We start from the raw sequence: 17,827 nt of genomic DNA, 5'->3' as shown, positions 1-17,827 counted from the left end.
GACATGAGTTATTGGGACTATAAATTTTACATCATATACTTGGTATTCTCGAACCATGAGAGGAAATACCTAGACGTGTAGAAACCAATAGAACCAGAACGAGAGATGTTAAATTATAAAAATGGAAACTAGGATGGACGTGAGGCACTTTTTTGAGGTTGTCAGGATGTGAAAGCCGATGGCACTAAGAAACTTCGAGAAAACAATAGATGCACAGGAAAGAAATATGCACAGAGAAGAAGAGTGAAAGAAAGAAAAAGAAAGAAAGAAAACAGGCAGTGTTTACAGAATAGTTAAGAGTAGTACCATTTATACTGCAAGTTTCAAAACACAAATGTCTTCCACTATTTAGAACTAATCACATAAATGTTACATCAAGCGCTGTAAGATGAAAAAAAGCTTACATATAGTATCATCAGTGCACCAAAGCATCGGAGAATCGAAACATAACCACTCAACTGCTGTGAAAAGTAACCGTTTTTAAAACAATACACTGAAGAGAAACAGGTTTATATAGCTTTTCTTTCTTTTTTTTTAATCTACACAATGTCAAGAATGTACACTTGTATGCATTCCCAAAGATATGCACAATTTCTCCAAGATTGAAAGAGGATAAAAGACTAGCAGCAAAGTGGTTAAAACTGAAGTCTTATATAATGCAGGTCAAAAAAATATATATATTAAAGCAGACAGACACATGTTGCATATATAATACAGTACATGACAGGAAGTTGCACTGTGCTGGTTAATGCAGAATGAGAAGTGTTATTTCAGCATTCTCTACACTTTGTATAAATGCACGTCCTACATTTTTGCTTCTCAGCCAGCAAGTTTTAATCAGGTTCATCAAACCTTGGTTCAGCTTGCAATAATGCAGGGCAATCCAATTACAATGGGAGAATATGACAACCAACCAAACATTTGGTTACACACCAACCCCGCACACATACAGCACACACACACACACACACACAGTCGTGGGCACACAAGAACGCACATATATAGTAACACTCGCGCACCCACACACATGCACAAGTGTCCACTTCATCACACAGAGCAATCGAACATTTAGAAACTCACTGTCATGGTTATATGCTGTTGGAGAATTAGGGTTTTTAACAGTCGTTCATAGCTGATTTTTCTCTGTCAACACAATAAAATTAGTGATTGTATCTAGCAGCTTTTATATGTATGTATGTATATATATATTTATATATCAAACTTTTTGAAACAAGTGGACTGCCACTACTGTACCGTGTTAGCACTATCCTTCCATCTACCGTACAAAACTAGAGAGAGACTCTATTAGAAGCTCAATAGTCGTTCTCCATCGCAGACGCCCTCTACTTTTCAATGTGAAATAATACTAAAAGGTGACCTATGTACATAATGCTGTCAATTGAAGCTACAGTATATGCTGACAGCAATGATAAATACAGCTCTATCTTTAAAATTTCAAAGACAAAACAAAGCTGGGATTATTATCAGAATTTAAATATAGTGTTAAGTATTTACAGGTTCGTTTTGGAGTTTGGTACCAGGGGTCGGTCGTCTACCTATAGATAGCGTTAAAGTGTCCTGTCCCGTCACTGACTCAGTCTGCAGAGAGGTCAGTGTGTTTCCCACGTTAGAAAGTTTGCATAGAAAGTAAAGGGAGCGTTGGGTCGGGGGCGGGATTAGGAGAATAAACGTGTCACCTGTAATCCAGTTGGGTCGAGAGACCGAGGCGCCACTATGTTATTTCTAAGCAGGAGGTGAGAGGAGATGCATATGTGTTAGCAACAGCACGTTGCAGGACGTTGTGCCAAATCTGCTGAGGCGAATCACAAGTAGCGCTAATTTCAAACATGCCGATGCCTTTGTTCGGGGTGATTTCAACAGTTATTGCAGCCACACGTCCAAACTGAACTGTTACTACTGTTGGGACTTTGTCGTTGTTCCGACTAGTTTGAGTCAGCGATGGTTTTCTTGACTCGTTTGGGTGGGAAATGGGATTCAAACACAACTAGACTTCCTGTTTCCCAAAGGATCGTAAAGGAGTAGTTTGACATTTTGGGAGCTAATTTGCTTTCTTGTTGCAAGTTAGATGAGAAAAATGATACTTCTCTCGTACCTAGCCATTGAATAAAAAGCTAGAGCCAGCAGCTTAGTTTAGAATTAGGACTGGAAACACAGGGAAACGGCTAGCCTGGCTCTGTCCAAAGGTATCAAAATCTTCCTACTGCTAAAGCTCACTTATACCCTATTTCCACCAAAATTAGAGCATGTACGCAAGTTTTTAACACTGTTTTTTTACTGGCATGTTATGTTCGATGTCACGGACAGGCTGGAAAACAGGTTAGTAAACCGTAAAAAGTGCATGGAGGCCAGTGAAAATGTTACGATGGTTCTCTTTGAAACCTCGCTCTTTATCTCACTATGGGAAGCGCCTTCAGACATGACCGATCATGGAAGAAAGCAAGATCGGTCATGCCTGAAGGCGCTTCCCATAGTGAGATACCGAGCAAGGTTATCAGAGCACCGAGGTTATCAGAGAACCGGGGTTACCCTCGTAACCTAAAGTTACTTTTTCTTATATCTTACTTTTGAGTCTCTCTTTTAAACTCGGTGCTGACTATATTTGGAACAATGTTCAAACACTGCTTGACAGGACGGTATTTTGTGGCTAAAATTAGCACGTCCACCCAGGTGTGTTGTATTTCCATCACTGCAGCTCACAGCCAATCAGAGCTGAAGCCGATAAATACCCATCACTACTGCAGATTAATTTGACCCAGGTTTGAATGCCTATTGTAACCTTTCCCATGAAATACAAAAGCCAGATGTTAGCGGGTGTTAGCGCTTGTGTGCACAGTTGGAAACACTCTAAATCTTGTGTGTGTCCTCTGAACAAAACCCAAAGTGTAAGAATGACAATTTGTGGTTTTACTGGGAGTCATGTGTGGGACTACTTCTTGGATGGGCACACTGACTTCCTGGAGTCCCGCTGTCACCACCAGGCTGCCAAGCAAAAACTCCAGTTAGTTTCTGAGCCCATCCAAGAAATAGTCCCACACATGACTCCCCATGAAACCACAAATTGTGATTGTAAACTCTGGTTTTTGAACAAGTCAGTAATCAGTGAGCTTTACAGGTGCTAGTAGGGGAATTTTTTTTATCTTAGGACAGAGCCAGACGAGCTGTTTGCGCCCTTTTTTCCAGTTTTTATGCTAAGCTAAACATCTGCTAGCTCCAGCTTTAACAACAGACAGATAAAATTGTGGGATCAATCTTCTCCTCTAACCTTCGTAAAGAAAGCAAATAAGTAAATTCCTCAAAATGTCGCACAACTCCTTCAACAGATTGATCGCCTCTTTGTTCGACAGACAAAAACGCTTTGGGAAACAGGACGCTGTTACAAGCCAAAAGCCTCACATAGTCAGTGGTGACGTTACATGACACCAAATCAACAGTGCATATGAAGACCTATGCACACACACACACACAAACACAAACACATATATAACACCTGTATGTTGTTTTTAATAGCTAAGATACTCAGCATTCCTGAAACAATGCATTCATTCATTCACGGCCTGTTAAATGAAGACATACGGGAGGAGTGGACTCTGGAGGAACAAAGAAATACTACATGTACACAGGATGTGAGGGGAAATAAAACAAAAAGAAGAAATAAAAACTGATTCATGGGACAAACATGGAAATTTGGAGAGGGTGCTGCAACCAAAGCTTGGAGAGCAGTGCTTTCAGGAGGGTTTGTTTTACCCTCCAAGCCAAATTGAATGTTAAATTAGTCAATTTAAAAAAAATCTGACGGACTCTCATAAAAGAATAACCTAATTTAAGTGCCTCATCGTGTAACCAAGGAGCACTGTAACCCCTTTTACTCACCGAAACAAAACTTGCTGGTTGAGCAACATTTTAGCCTTTGTTTCAAAAATAATTGTAAAAAAAAAAAAAAAAAAAAAAGAGCAGGAAAATAACAAACAAAAACACCAATTTCACTACAGCAGTAAATAACTGGACTAAAACTGAAATTCACTGGAGTAAATGAAATTTCAATGTATTGGATTCAATTTAAATGGTTCAAGAGGTTCTAATGCTATTTGTATGACGTGGAAAAAAACTATTTTTGGGGGAACTCGGCATGGTAAAGTCATTACCATTATTCTTCCCTTCTAATAATGGAATCGATCCCTTTATTTTGGAATGCAATCAAATGGTCTAAATCACCTTGGGAGAGCAAGGTAATCATTTTAACACCTTCTAAATTAACGTCAAAAGCTATACCAAGCTGTATACCTTCAAAAACAAGCCTTGTGATTATTTTTTGTCAACATTCGATGGAAAGGAAAAGAAGGAATTGGCCATACATCCACCACAGCAACATCTCTCAAATGTTAAAATTACTCTACATATGGTGGTTAATGTACCACAAGAATTTGAGAGGGTTACCTTTACTCAGAGGGGGAAAATACCATTTCTAGTGCACTTTTCTCTGTCTAGTAATTACATTGTCAGCAAATGCTTAAGCCATGAAGGAAAGGCCACTGTTACCCAACTGTAAATTCACAAAAAAGCAAGAACATATCCCTTTTAGCATACTCAAACAGCAAGTAGTTTTTCTGAACGCAGAATAGTTTTGTTTTCTTTTTTTGTCATTAAGTTGTCGCTCTCTGTACAAAAGACAAATTTCCTTCATAAAGTTACACATTTCTTGTAGTAGAGTTCTGACATTTGTGGCCTGGCTTTGTCAATGCATGAGTGTGAACGTGTGAGAGAGAGGTGTGTGTGTTTTGAGAGTGTGTGTGTGTGTGTGTGTGTACAGGTGTGTTTAGTAACATCTCCAAGTCTATTAATCTTGACGCTGCCTCCTCCTCCTCTCCTCAGATTAAGCTCCTGAACTTAGCTTGACGCTCAGAGCTCCCACAAAGCATATGGTTTGTCCTCCACTGCTGCTTGTCGGCGACAAACACAAACTGAAATCTCCAAAAGCCCTCAGAGCTGGGGATCAACAACATATCACCCCGTCTGAGAGGGGAATGAAAAAAGGATGCCGGCTTTTAATTTTCCGCTTTTATCCACTTCCTGTGTTAGCTAGCTTTGAGGGTGTCCCAGAATCCGTCGTCGGGTCACCCCGCGGCCTTGTGCTTGCCCCCACAGCAGCGGCAGGCCTCGCCACAGTGGTGGCAGGCGCGCAGGGGCAGGTAGCAGCACATGCAGGGCGCGATAAAGGAGAGCGCCACCAGGGCCAGCCAGCGCAGGCAGAACTGCTCGTCAGATGTGTCACATGAGCAGGGGTCTGAGAAGTCGCCCTCGGAGTCGGACATGCAGTGGTACAGCATGCTCTCGGCGCACAGCATGCAGCTGACTTTGTAGATGCACTGCTTGATGGGGTCGGGGGCGTCTTGGCACTGCCCCCGCCAGTTGTCTTCGTGGTTGAACATCTCCCGACAGTAGATGCAGCGTGAGCGCTCGCCGTCCTCTCGCCGCCGCCGGCCCTTCTTCGACTTGAGCAGGGGCGAGGGTTGGGTCTTGATGGCTGTGTCCTTGCCCAGCCCCAGCCCCATACCTGTTCCAATGCCCATGCCGGGGCCAGAGTGGGAGTCCCCACCGGGGCCGTCGGGGAAGAGGTACTCGCACTTCTTACTGTCCAGTTTGTGGAAGGCGGTGGGGAAGTCCAGGTCTTCTCGGTCAGCTTCCTGTTTCCACATAACAGGGTGGCGGTAGTCCTCATAGCCACGGATGAGCACGTCTTTGCGTGGGTTGATGCGAACGATCTCCTCTTCGTCCATGTGAAAGCTGACATGACGAGTCGTCTTAAAGGAGACCTTGGAAAGAGGAGATGAGAATTAGTTGTAGCTGTTGTAGTAACGACAAGTTATTTTTCCAAGCTTCAATCTTGCACTCGAGACCTCACATCTTCATGACAACCAGATTTCATTCTTAAGAAACTTATAAACCATTTCATTGCTATCCTGTTGCTAGGGCAACAGCTTTGGTATCTATTTACTTCCTGTCAGCTTCTGCATTAACAAAAACTTACAGGAAAAAGGAGTTTTTAGTAAGTCAGAAACTTAAGTATGAAACCAATAGTATGTGAACTGCACACTATTGGTTGGCACGTGTTACCATGGTTACACATCACCAAAGCAGGCTCTGAGGAGGTAATGTGGTAATTATAGTTGAGTGCATCCCAAAGAGACACACTACTGTTTATGTACACAAAAGTTTGAAACTGTCTATAAATCAAAATGTTGGAGGTGTGATTTGTTCCGTGGAGGAGAGGCAGACCTGTGGAGGCAGGTAGCGGCGGTTGCTGGAGGGGAACTCGTCGAAGGGCTGGGCGCGGACGTAGCAGCCCCTGAATGGCTCGGTGGAGACGACGTTGTTGAGGGGAGAGAAGGGCTCTTTCATTGGGGTACAGATGGAGGGAGGCTCATCACACACCTGGAGAGATACAGAGGAAAAACAAGTAATGTAATAGAAAGTTTGTGTGAATGAATATGAAGAAAAACTCAAATACAGCTTGTGTTTCCCCTTCGGAGGACACACATCAAAGAAATACAAAACATCTGACATGATTCATCAATTAACTGGTTATTATATAAGTACAGGCTGAAGCTTTTTACATTCATCACCCATGTAAAGCACCGATGGTCGATCAATTCAGCTTTCTTGACCACAACTGTTTTGACTCTAGGATGTGTAGGCTGCGCGTGTTCCACTTGTAACCACCAGGGGGCATCCTGCGCCCACGCTTGGCCAAATGACTGTGCTGTGTGGTGATGACTCAAGGCCCTTCTGTTAAGAACTCAGAGTTCCCATCAGCCTTGCATGTGTTCCCACAAACATTTTAACTGATGCAAAATCTACAAACACGGCGGGCCTAAAAAAAAGAGGCACTTGAAAAAAAAAAAGCGAATTAAAAAAAGCGAGAGAAACGTTGGAAACCGTGTTGAGGCAGAACAGAGCGAAAAATTCCTTCCACCTCGCGCCAAACAATCTCATAATTACAAGAGGGAAGCTCGCTGTTGACATCAATCAGATTGTCTATAAATAACACCTTGTGAATGCCAAAGTCTGCATACGACACGTTTTAATATATAAACAGCAAAAAACGTATTTGTATGTATAAAATAAATGGTTATAGATGCAACAGAAATGGTCCAGTGCTTCAGTACTCATGGCAACAACATCAAAAGTGATGGCTATTCATGATTCATGCGTGCAGAGGTGATGAGAGATGGGGGAGGATTGTCAGTTATTACATCAAGAGCTGTGTGATGATATTTCATGTCCAGCATTGTTTCAGTACAACCATCTGTACGACTTCCAGCTTGTTCGCGCACCAAACACATCACACATACAAATTACATAAAGATATGCATTATTAGGGATGATTACATTAAAAAAATACAAATTAAGTTTCCCTTCTTTCTCAATGCAGAAAATAAAGGGTCTTTAAGCTATCTCTCCCTTCAAGTCCCACTCAGAGAGACACACACACACACACAGACACACGCCCATGTATCTTCACATGTACGAGTTCCATCCGACCATATTCGAGCCTTGTACACACTGGCTAGCTGTCCCTCTTTCCCACACACACCCCGACCTCATCAAGGCAGGGTTAGTCCTCCTCTCTTCTCCTTCTCCCACCCTCTCCTTTTCTCTCCCTCTCTCTGCTCTGCGTGTGGAGGAGGCTGCTGGCTCTGGTTAGTCAGTGCCGTGTGTAAAGTAGCCCACGCCAGTGCTTTAACGCACAGCGGAAATCTGGTTTGCTCCCAGCTGCTGCTACAGTAATTACTGTCCTGTGGTTGCTAAGAGATGCTTCCTTTGACTTCTTTTTTTCCCTCTCTTTCTCTTCTTTTTTTTTTTCCCTCGCTCGCTCTCTCTCCCCCCCTCTAGACTGCTAACACATGGTGTGTGTGTGTGTGTGTGTGTGTGTGTGTGTGTGTGTGTGTGTGTGTGAGACTTTGCTCCCTCTTTGCCTCCAAACATACCAAGCGGTGTAACGCACATCCACAGCGTCTGCAGGGGAATGTGAGGAATAGGAGACAGTGGAGGGAGAGAAGAGAAAGAACAGAACAGGAAAAAATGACTTTGTGTTGTATCCGTGTGTGTGCGTGTGCGTCTGTGTGTGTGTGTGTGTGTGTGTGTGTGTGTGTCTGTGTGTGTGTGAGAGAAAGGGAGAAAGAGAGCGAGAGGCCAAAGAGTCTGCCGAGGGAATGTCATAAACCAGCTCCAGCTGGAGAAATGCAGCACAGAACTTAAAAAGCCAGATGACAGCTGTGTGTGTATGTGAGAGAAAGAAAGAAAGGAGCGAGGGGTGGGGTGGGGGGTGGGGGGGTGAAATGGGAAACAGACTTGGGCTTCCTTTTAAAGCGCTTGCCTAAGCCCCACCATTCAAAGGCATGCGTGGGGGCCAATCTGGAGCTGAGCTGACCCTAGAGATGTGGCTGGGTGAGGGAGGAGAGGAGAGCAGAGGAGAGGAGAGGAGGGGAGACGAAGGGATGGAGGTGGTGGGAGCCAGGGGCAACCTGGCTCCACACCAACATCAGGGATCCATGCACTTCCGCCCTCAAAGGCACAGGGGCTCAGGACAGGGGAGGCTGGGGTCGGCCCACATACTGAAAACCGCCAGAACACACTAGATCTCCGCAACAGACTGAGATAGGAATGGAGAAAAAAAAAGGTTGCACGCTCGGACGTTTGATCGCAAACACTAGATGGTTTGTATCTGCACATATGCATTTCTCACACTCTAAAAATAGGGCTTGGCTTAAACAGGGGAAACCGTGAGTGGTGCTCATCTCTGTGTCTTGTTAGCTTAAAAACAAAGAAGTACTGCCAAGTTCCCGGCCACTCCTCGTGTATCCCTTTAACAAATGGGTCGACATTTTGGGAAATATGCTTATTAACGTTGATGCAGAGAGCTAGATAAGAAGATCGATGCCACGCTCATGTCTGGAGGCTAAATGTGAGGCTACAACCAGCAGCAGGTTAGCTTAGTTTAGCATAAAGAAACAGCTAACTGGGCTCTGTCCTAAGCAGTCTTTCCCCCACCGTTATACTGGTGTCTATCAGACCCCCTGCCCTGCCTTACTGGTGAGGGATTATTGAATTTCTGAATAACAAAAACATGTGGATATTAAGAAATAAACTTGCCATTTAAGGTTGAAATAATGTCCCCTAATCATGTGTAATTCAAGTATTACATTTCTGAATGCTGTTGTGTTATTTCCACGTAAAAAGCTGGTTTATATTTTCAGTTTATCATTGAAGTACCGCACATTATCCGTTTCAGTTGTAGCATGTGAACTTGCAGCAAGACGTAGTTTATCAAGTTCTTTGAAAGAGACAAACACCATCAACCTGGCGGCCCGAGGCAACATAGAGACATCAGACATTGGAAAACCTGAAAAGCGCAGGAGCTGACTGTACCAGGATACACCTGCGGCTACGTCTGCTTTTCAAAATAAGATGCTAACACAGAGTATATACAAATAGGTTAATATAGCCTATTCACAGGAAGTATCATATCAATCATGAGAGTGATAAAAACATGCTCATTAGTGAGCGTTAGAGGTGCCTGTAGGCTTTTTTTGTTAACTTAGGACAGAGGCAGGCAAGCTGTCTTCATGCTAAGCTAAGCTAACCGGCTGTAGAGCTTCATACCTAACAGAGTGGTATCAATCCTCTCATCTAACTCTCAGCAACAAAGCAACTAAACGCATTTCCAAAAATGTCAAACTGCTCCTTTAAAAAGCTCTTCTCTCTGACTCCAAGGTGATTTATGGGGCAGGACTGAAACACACCAAACCAGTCTGAGAGTTTCTGGTCTGTGAGCGAGGCTGTAAAAGTCAACTGGCCAACAAAACCTCTGTGTACTAAACTGATAAGAGAAAACTTCCTGCCAGCGTGCTAAATTAGATGCGGATGTTTTCCTGTGGCATTCGGGGGGGAAAAAAAAACCATCACATTTTTCTTTGTACTAGCGGAAGAACTGCGGTGGTACGGCATAATTCCTGGCAGTGGGTCATCACAGCTGAGTAGGGTGTTGTGCAACCACTTTTTCTTTTCTTTTTTTTTAATGGGTAAAATATGTTGCATATGCATATAGTGTGTGCGTGCTGTGTGTGTTTCTGAGCGAGAGGAAGAATGTGGTAAGCTTGTGAAGGGCATACAAGTGGGTGCTGAGCCTCAGTGGGCAGGATGTGGGTGGAGGAGACGGTCTTGAACGCATGTACATTGACACACACACATTCACGGACAAGCACACACACACACACACACACACACACACACACACACACACACACACACACACACACACACACCAGTCAAACGCTTTTAAGAATGCAAGGCTATCATGAATTCCAGTAAATTTTAAGAACAAGAGATTTTTTTAGAGACATCCGAATCTATTCAAGGGACTAACCAAAGTTTGATGGTGAGCAATGAGACGCTGGTGTCTGTTTGCTCAACAAGGTCAAGACACGACCAATCCACTGCTTCTAAAGGGGCCCTCTTTAGATCAATAACACCAACTAAACACCAGAACTTTCTCCATATTTTCTTTTCACCACCACCTTTGGATGCTGGCACAGACCATTTTCACCAGGTTATCTGTCCGAACAGTGGCGTGACTTTGCAACGGAGTCAAAAGCAGCACACCTTGATATGTGCTGGTATTTGCTAGCTCTCTGGCTGCAGCACTTGCCACTGGTTCACTTCTCTTTCTCTGTAGCCCAGGTCTCCGACCGCAACATTCGGATGCCAAATCACCATGGTGACACCCTCGGTGGCTCACTCACTGAACCTTGTGAACACCCCCCTTCTTACCCCACCCCCCCCTGCTGCCTAGCAACAGTGGTGCCACTGGATTTCCTGTATGGTCAGGCTGATTCCTTAAAGAGGAACTTCGCCACAGGAACAGGAACGCAGCTCTCCCTCCTCCTCGAGTCCTCATCATACAGGATGTAAGACACCAGGCAGGTCAAAGGTGATGACAGGCCTCGGACAAGTGCATTGAACTCACAGCTAAAAATTTAAGTCATGGGAGGTACAGTGTGATGTCAAAGAGAAGATCGCAAGGACAGTTGTTGAACTAGAGGGGAAACTTTCGATAAACACATAGGCTAAAGCTAAATACACCACGCAAAGCAATACAACAGCCCTGCAACTAATATTGCTGAGGCTACTATTTAATTTTGGTCATTTGTAGGGCTGTACCGAGTCGTTCAAAGCTTCATTTATAATGCTAACATTGAAATTCTCCTGCTCCCCGAGAGCCTGAGATTCCAATAATCGGTCGTTGACTGACATTCCTTCCTCTTATTGTCTTATCAGTCAGTGTGCTGTGTTCCTCTGGGGACGTTTGGATCCCCAGATGTAGCTACAGAGTGAGCGCTCCTCCCTTTCATGCTGCTCTTCGGCACAGGCAGCTGCAGACACAGTGGCAGCTACCTGGAGGAGGAGAGGCTTTGTCCATCAGGCTCAGACATAACATTATCATCTGCCTTTTTGCTTACAAGTGGTGAATTTACAACTCACAGCAGCTTAATACGATAGTCTCTGACTTTTGTTTGGTATCTAGCGTGGATCAGACGTGTGCAACAACTTTTTTTTTTTGCCGTTGTTTGCACAGTTAGCTTGTTTAATATATTACATGAATGTCGATGCTAAACCGAACCCTGTTCAAACTCTCAAACTCAATACAGAAAAAAGTAACGGACAGATCAATAATCATGTTGAACAGCCAAATCTTATATGACTGACATAATTCTGAGTAAGGTACAGCCCGAAAACAGACATTCACGTGCCGCGCAGCTTCCTTTTATTTATTTTGCATGTCTCTTCATTCAGTTTAAACCTGGTATTTCTCGACAGTTGCAGATAAAGACTAGGCTACACTGATATAACAAATATTATTTAATTAGTAAAATAAGTGGTGGCTGCGTAGGATTGTTTCCGACTTGTGTGATCCAAGCATTTCCAATAACTCCAGAGCGCTGTCAAGTCCAAAAGTCTAAATTAACTGAAAAAAGACAGACAAAATTCACAAGGAAATATTCTGCCTTCAATCCATATTTGTCGGCGTCTAGCCTTTTCGAAAACAATATATTCACTGTAGTCAAAAAGCTGTTTGCCCTCCCGAAGGCACGCACTTGTATTGACGGAGCAGACGAGCAGCAATCTAATAGCATCATAAATTACATTTATTCATTAAAGAAAGTTGATTCAATAAAAAAAGATTAACTCGTTTAATCCTATGAATCGCCTTATTCAAAGTGAGGATTTTGTTTGGGGATTTATTTTTCTTTTTTTTAGGGTGATGGCGTCATAAAATATAAAGACAGACATTCAAACCTCATTTAAAAGCTTCAAATGTAAAAAAAAAAAAAAAAAAATGGTACAGTCCTAGTTATTGTTTTAAAGCTGTACCTTTTGTGTGCACAACAGAGTTCAGTGTAAAAAAATGACCAGCGCTGAATCAACACTCTGAAACAGTGTCAACAGTAATCAATTATAAGTTTCACAAAGGTAACACCTATTGCAGGACTGCTGTATGCACTGCCCTTCCTCCCATGAATGTGTCTTTTCACCTACTCTGCAATCAGAGGTAGAACAGGTGACTGAAGTTCCTGTAACAGGTCCGATATCTAAAACAAATGAACATGGGTGTGTAGACTTGAACTATATACCTGCTGCCTTTCTCTGCTGCAGAGAACACGATATTCTTAACTGCACATGTCGACAGTCAATAGAGCGCCTCACGCCAGGAGCGAGGCAATATATATATATATATATATATATATATATATATATATATATATATGTATATACAACTCTAAGCATAATACACCTTAACAGTTCTCAACCTGTCAACAAAAAGAGGCCCAGCGCATGAAGAAACACATTCGGTTTGGAGAACAGTGAAATCACAGAGAGCGTTTTTGCGCCGAGCTGCCTTTGAACAACCAGCTCCTGGGGCAATAGTTATTATATCGGCATCAATTGTAACAAGAGTGACAGCTACCAAGTGAGATTGATAGAGACAGCTAAGCCTGCTCGAGCACATTCGCTGGCCAACACCCAGCTCCACCTCAGGGTCTGGCTGGCACTGGTTAAACACCTGTAAATCTCCAAGAACAACTGTTAGAAAACAAAGGCAGGTGTCAGCGCCTGGGTGGAACCCATCAGGGCTCAAACATATGGCTCAGGTTCGAGCTATGACCTGCCTCGTATTTAACCACGAGGGAGAGTTGGGTAATAAATCTAACTTAATAAAAAACCTACAGTGGGTGCACTTTCACATTCTAATGATTCATTTCCCAACCCATGACACCAACATACTTAATCAAAAATTAATCATGTTTATGGTTTCGATTTTTGTGATTGTGTTGCGCATTTTCCAACAAAAACACACCTTATAGCCTAAACAAGTTTTGCTCAACACATTCACAGAAGGATAGCTAGGCTCCTTAAGTGCACAGACACACATATTCTACATACTAAAACTCTTAACCAGAACCTCTGAGCTTTAATCTCACTCACCGGTAGTCCATCCTCAGGAGTATCCCCTTCCCCAAACGGCCGACAACCTGGAAGAGAGAAGGAAGAGCCCAGAGGGGGAAAGATTAGAGGCCTGACTTGTTCACTTTATACGCTCAAACCAATAGAGGCACTACAGTTACAGTTAAATAAGCAACTAGCACACAATCCATGTATCAGCAATGTCAGTGGCATATGCCTTCATTAACACCTCCTCACACAGTCACCAATGGTATTACTGACATGTAGCATCAGGTTTCTGTACAATACAAGTAATGTAATACACATAGCACTTTTTTGGTGCCTTATGCCGGCATTACACCAAACCATAACTTTCTATTGTCAGAACAAACTCATGAGTGTTTAACCTCAGTTGGGGCACGCCTGTGATCACGACTGTTTGGTGTAAGGAGGTGATAAAACTCCAAAGAAGCTGTCTTAAGTCAGTCTTGACATTCCAACAAAGTCAAACATGTTTAATATTATTTAAGTTTTTAGTCTTGGCTCATGCAAATATTTAATTCAATGACGTGAACACTGTCAGCGACCAATAGCTGCAGAAGCTACAAGAAGCAGCAAATCAGGTAGACAGTAAATATGGGGGAAAAAAGCATGATATAATGGTTGTTGGTTGGACAACTGCCTGTAAAATAGATGATCATTCATTCAGGAATATCTGGAAAGTCCAGCTCTTGTGCATACTTGAAAGAGGGATCCCACATCATGGAAAATTTCCTCAGGGAGCCCTTCATTATGCACCTGATTCTTTCCAGTTCGACAAATTTAAGGACGTCCCTTATCCATAGAGTGTGACAGTCAATATGGAGGATGTTTTATGGAGGCACAGGAAGGTGAACAAGTCTCGGTTCTCTTGGACCGCGGAAAAGGAGGGGAAACTGATGGTGTTGTGGAGTGAACAAGACTTGTTTTTTTAATTCGGCGTGTATCTGATCCACCAACCTCTTATTTTAGTGAGAAATCTTAATTTTTGATACCGTTAGCCACTCATTCTCATGGTTTCCGATCACATTAACTGTGTAGGAAGCGAGTTGAGGTGACAAAATCTGAGTTTGTACACAAATACATTTTATCTTTATAGATGATTTTAATGAAGAATTGACAAGAATTACGTTGAAATATGGTGTCTTTTATGTGTTTTTGCAGACATGTAAGGAGCTGTTAATAAGATGTATCGCTTAAAATGAGTTGGCATTATATTTTCATCTAGGAGCAGGATGGGAAATATCTCAGAAGGAATCTAGCCCTGCAAATGGTGATCCTGCAAGGTCCTAAGTCTTTGCAAAATCTTATAATGTGTAATTAAAATCTCACATATTGTGGATGTGATGTCAGACTTAAGTCTTTTCAAAGTCTTCAATCTAGAGTGTAGTAGGCATATAATAAAATAAAAAATATAAATTTTGTTGACAAATACACACAAGACTTATTTTTGGATCTAAACCACTAAGGGGCGAATCCTCAAGGCACCCCAGTGAAATCGTGACTCGTCCACTTCCTTGTGCTATTTTTAAACCTTAGCTACGTTTCTATGAATATTTGCAATTTATACTGCATTCATCAAAACCATTCAGCTCTCAATGGATGACATCTCCCCTGCAAAGCATGTTTGAGCCAACAGATTTACATCGCTGGTTCTTGTCAGGCCAGAATAGCACAAGACTTCTGCTTTCCTCCGACTGTAGCCTAATGGGGAAATGAAAGCTGCTTTGTGTCAGTGGGGCACACAGAAGTTAATGAAATATGCATGTCTAGAATGATGTAACCCCGACCCCGGCTAAAACGCCATGTGCCATTTCCGCATCCAAAACACCTCGTCTGCCCATGCTGGAGTCAGAGCTTATGTTTCAGGTATCACGCCGGCCATGTTACAGCTTTTCATTACCACAGAGAATGAAACTGTGGCTGGTGTAATCCGAGGAAAGACACTAATGCTACAGATATTTTTACACTAAATGCTATTTTGCTGAACTCTACACACTGAGAGCACCACTTCTTTTCACTGGCTAGACATGTAATGAATGAAGTCCAACAGCAAAAGGGAAGAGAAACACAACATCGTAAACTAAATTTATACATGCGACATGTTAGCCACATGTCCAGCTCCAAATCCGTTTCGAAATGTGCTGCACGTTTAACAGCAACTCAACTGTTTAATGACATTTTTAGGTGAATAATCTGAGAAACAGATACCATTTTAGCCTGATGAGTAGCGAGAAGGATACTGATTTAGGTCTGTATGGTGTTTATTATGCTCATTTTAGGTTTATATCTGTATTTAAGGTTTCTACTAGAATACATTTTCACACTTTGATGGTCAAAAAACACAATTTTTCTCACACTATCTGTGCTGGAATATCTGTATCCACCCTCTGTCTGGGAAAGCTCTGTTTTAGTGCCTGTCTCTTTAAGCATCCCTACTGAAAAAACCCAATCTGTTCCAATTGGTTGGTATGTCTGGGTCCTTATATCAGCATCTCTGCACCATCACTACAGTAACGGATGATAGTGGCACTTTCAACTGTTAAAAACCACCAACTAAAGCTTAAAAACAACTAGATATGTTCCAGCAGGAATATGATCCAAAATCGAGGAGAAATTTACAACATCGGCAACCAAGATTACATGTTTCCCTGGTGTTAGCTTGTAGCTACATGTAGCAGTGTACTTGCAGCTGGGAAATGACTGTGTAGTGGCATTTTCTCCCATACAAATCACCACTAAAAGCTCTAAACACTGCCAGACATGTTCCAGCAGGAATATCATCTGAAATCATAGAGATATTAACAACATCAGCAACCAAGATTACATGTTTCCCTGGTGTTAGCTTGTAGCTACATGTAGCAGTGTACTTGCAGCCAGGAAATGACTGTGTAGTGGCATTTTCTCCCATACAAATCACCACTAAAAGCTCTAAACACTGCCAGACATGTTCCTGCAGGAATATCATCTGAAATCATAGAGATATTAACAACATCAGCAACCAAGATTACATGTTTCCCTGGCGTTAGCATGTAGCTGCATGTAGCAGTGTACTTGCAGCCAGGAAATGACTGTGTAGTGACATTTTCTCTTGTAAAGAATCGCCAATAAAAGCCTCTAAACACTACAAGACATGTTCCTGCAGGAATATAATCCGAAATCTTGGGGAAATTAACAATATCAACAATCAAGATTACATGTTCCCTGATGTTAGCATGTAGCTACATGTAGCAATGTAGGCTAAGTAACGTAAACACTTGCAGTTTCATATCTGAAGCAGATGGCTATACAAAGAAATCTGTCACTATCTGATGTCAGCTTGTAGCCACACTAAAAAAAAAGTTGGAAACAGTATTCTGAACGGTCTACAGCGTGAGGTTTTTGCGCAGATATAACTTTTACAGGTTTACCTCATTATATGAAACTCTTGACATGTTTACTATGAACATGTGTCATTGTCACATCATATAAATATTACAGAAAATCAGTAAACGCATAATAGGTCCCCTTTAAAATAAAAATACTTACTATTTCCTATAAACATCACTTAACAGGTGCTGATATTCCAACTGTAATTGTACCCAGCCTCTGTAAACACTAGTGGACGTCTAAAGAAAGCAAAGCTAGCACTTGATTTTCATGATAAAAGAAAACACTGTTAAAGAAACTTAATAGTAGAGAAAATGGTTGAGGCTATGGTCTTGGCGATGTGGCAGAAAACAGGGATTAAACCATTTCCACTGGGATGAAGAGGAAACTGTTTGTACCTGGGGCATGGAGAGGTTCTTTTTAAAAACTTAGGTTCACTTAATTAGGATCACCGAGGCCTCGTTTGAAGCACTGAGGCATCAGTCAGTGTGTCTGCATTCAGGGAGGAAATATACAGCAACACGGAGGACAGAAGAATTCACTGGGCCTGTGTTAGACCCAGTCTGTCCGTCTGTCTCTGAATCACATGGAGAAAGGTGTTTGTGTGTGCGTGTCTGTATGCATTTCTCCACTACAGAGAGAAAGAGGCTTCCTGCAGCACGACTCTGGCAGTGCTGGGCCGCGAAGCTGCCTGAGCCATGTGCCCGGCGTTGCCATGGCAACAGAGGACTGCAAGACTGATACACACACGTGCGCATACATACACACAGGCAAAACATATTCTCTCTCTCTCTCTCTCTCTCTCTCTCTCTCTCTCTCTCTCTCACACACACTCACACACTCACACACTCACACACACACACACACACACACACACACACACACACACTCACGCAGC

The 17,827-nt window shown here is 42.5% G+C and overlaps 1 protein-coding gene across 1 annotated transcript in view; it reads right to left on the bottom strand.

The window, feature by feature from the left end:
- Positions 1 to 518: 518 nt before the first annotated feature.
- spred1 (sprouty related EVH1 domain containing 1) overlaps positions 519 to 17,827 on the bottom strand; it is a 40,202-nt gene continuing 22,893 nt past the window's right edge. The window contains exons 4-6 of the mRNA XM_050062683.1: positions 13,564 to 13,610; positions 6,295 to 6,450; positions 519 to 5,831 (exon numbers count right to left, since the gene is read on the bottom strand). Of these exons, the coding sequence (XP_049918640.1) occupies positions 5,133 to 5,831; positions 6,295 to 6,450; positions 13,564 to 13,610 (902 nt within the window). The 3' untranslated portion in view covers positions 519 to 5,132. The remainder of the gene's footprint in view (positions 5,832 to 6,294; positions 6,451 to 13,563; positions 13,611 to 17,827) is intronic.

Source organism: Epinephelus moara, chromosome 14 (genome assembly GCF_006386435.1).
Source record: "Epinephelus moara isolate mb chromosome 14, YSFRI_EMoa_1.0, whole genome shotgun sequence".
NCBI lineage: Eukaryota > Metazoa > Chordata > Actinopteri > Perciformes > Serranidae > Epinephelus > Epinephelus moara.
The sequence above is the reverse complement of the archived record's forward strand: the minus strand, read 5'-3'. Positions and strand labels throughout refer to the sequence as shown.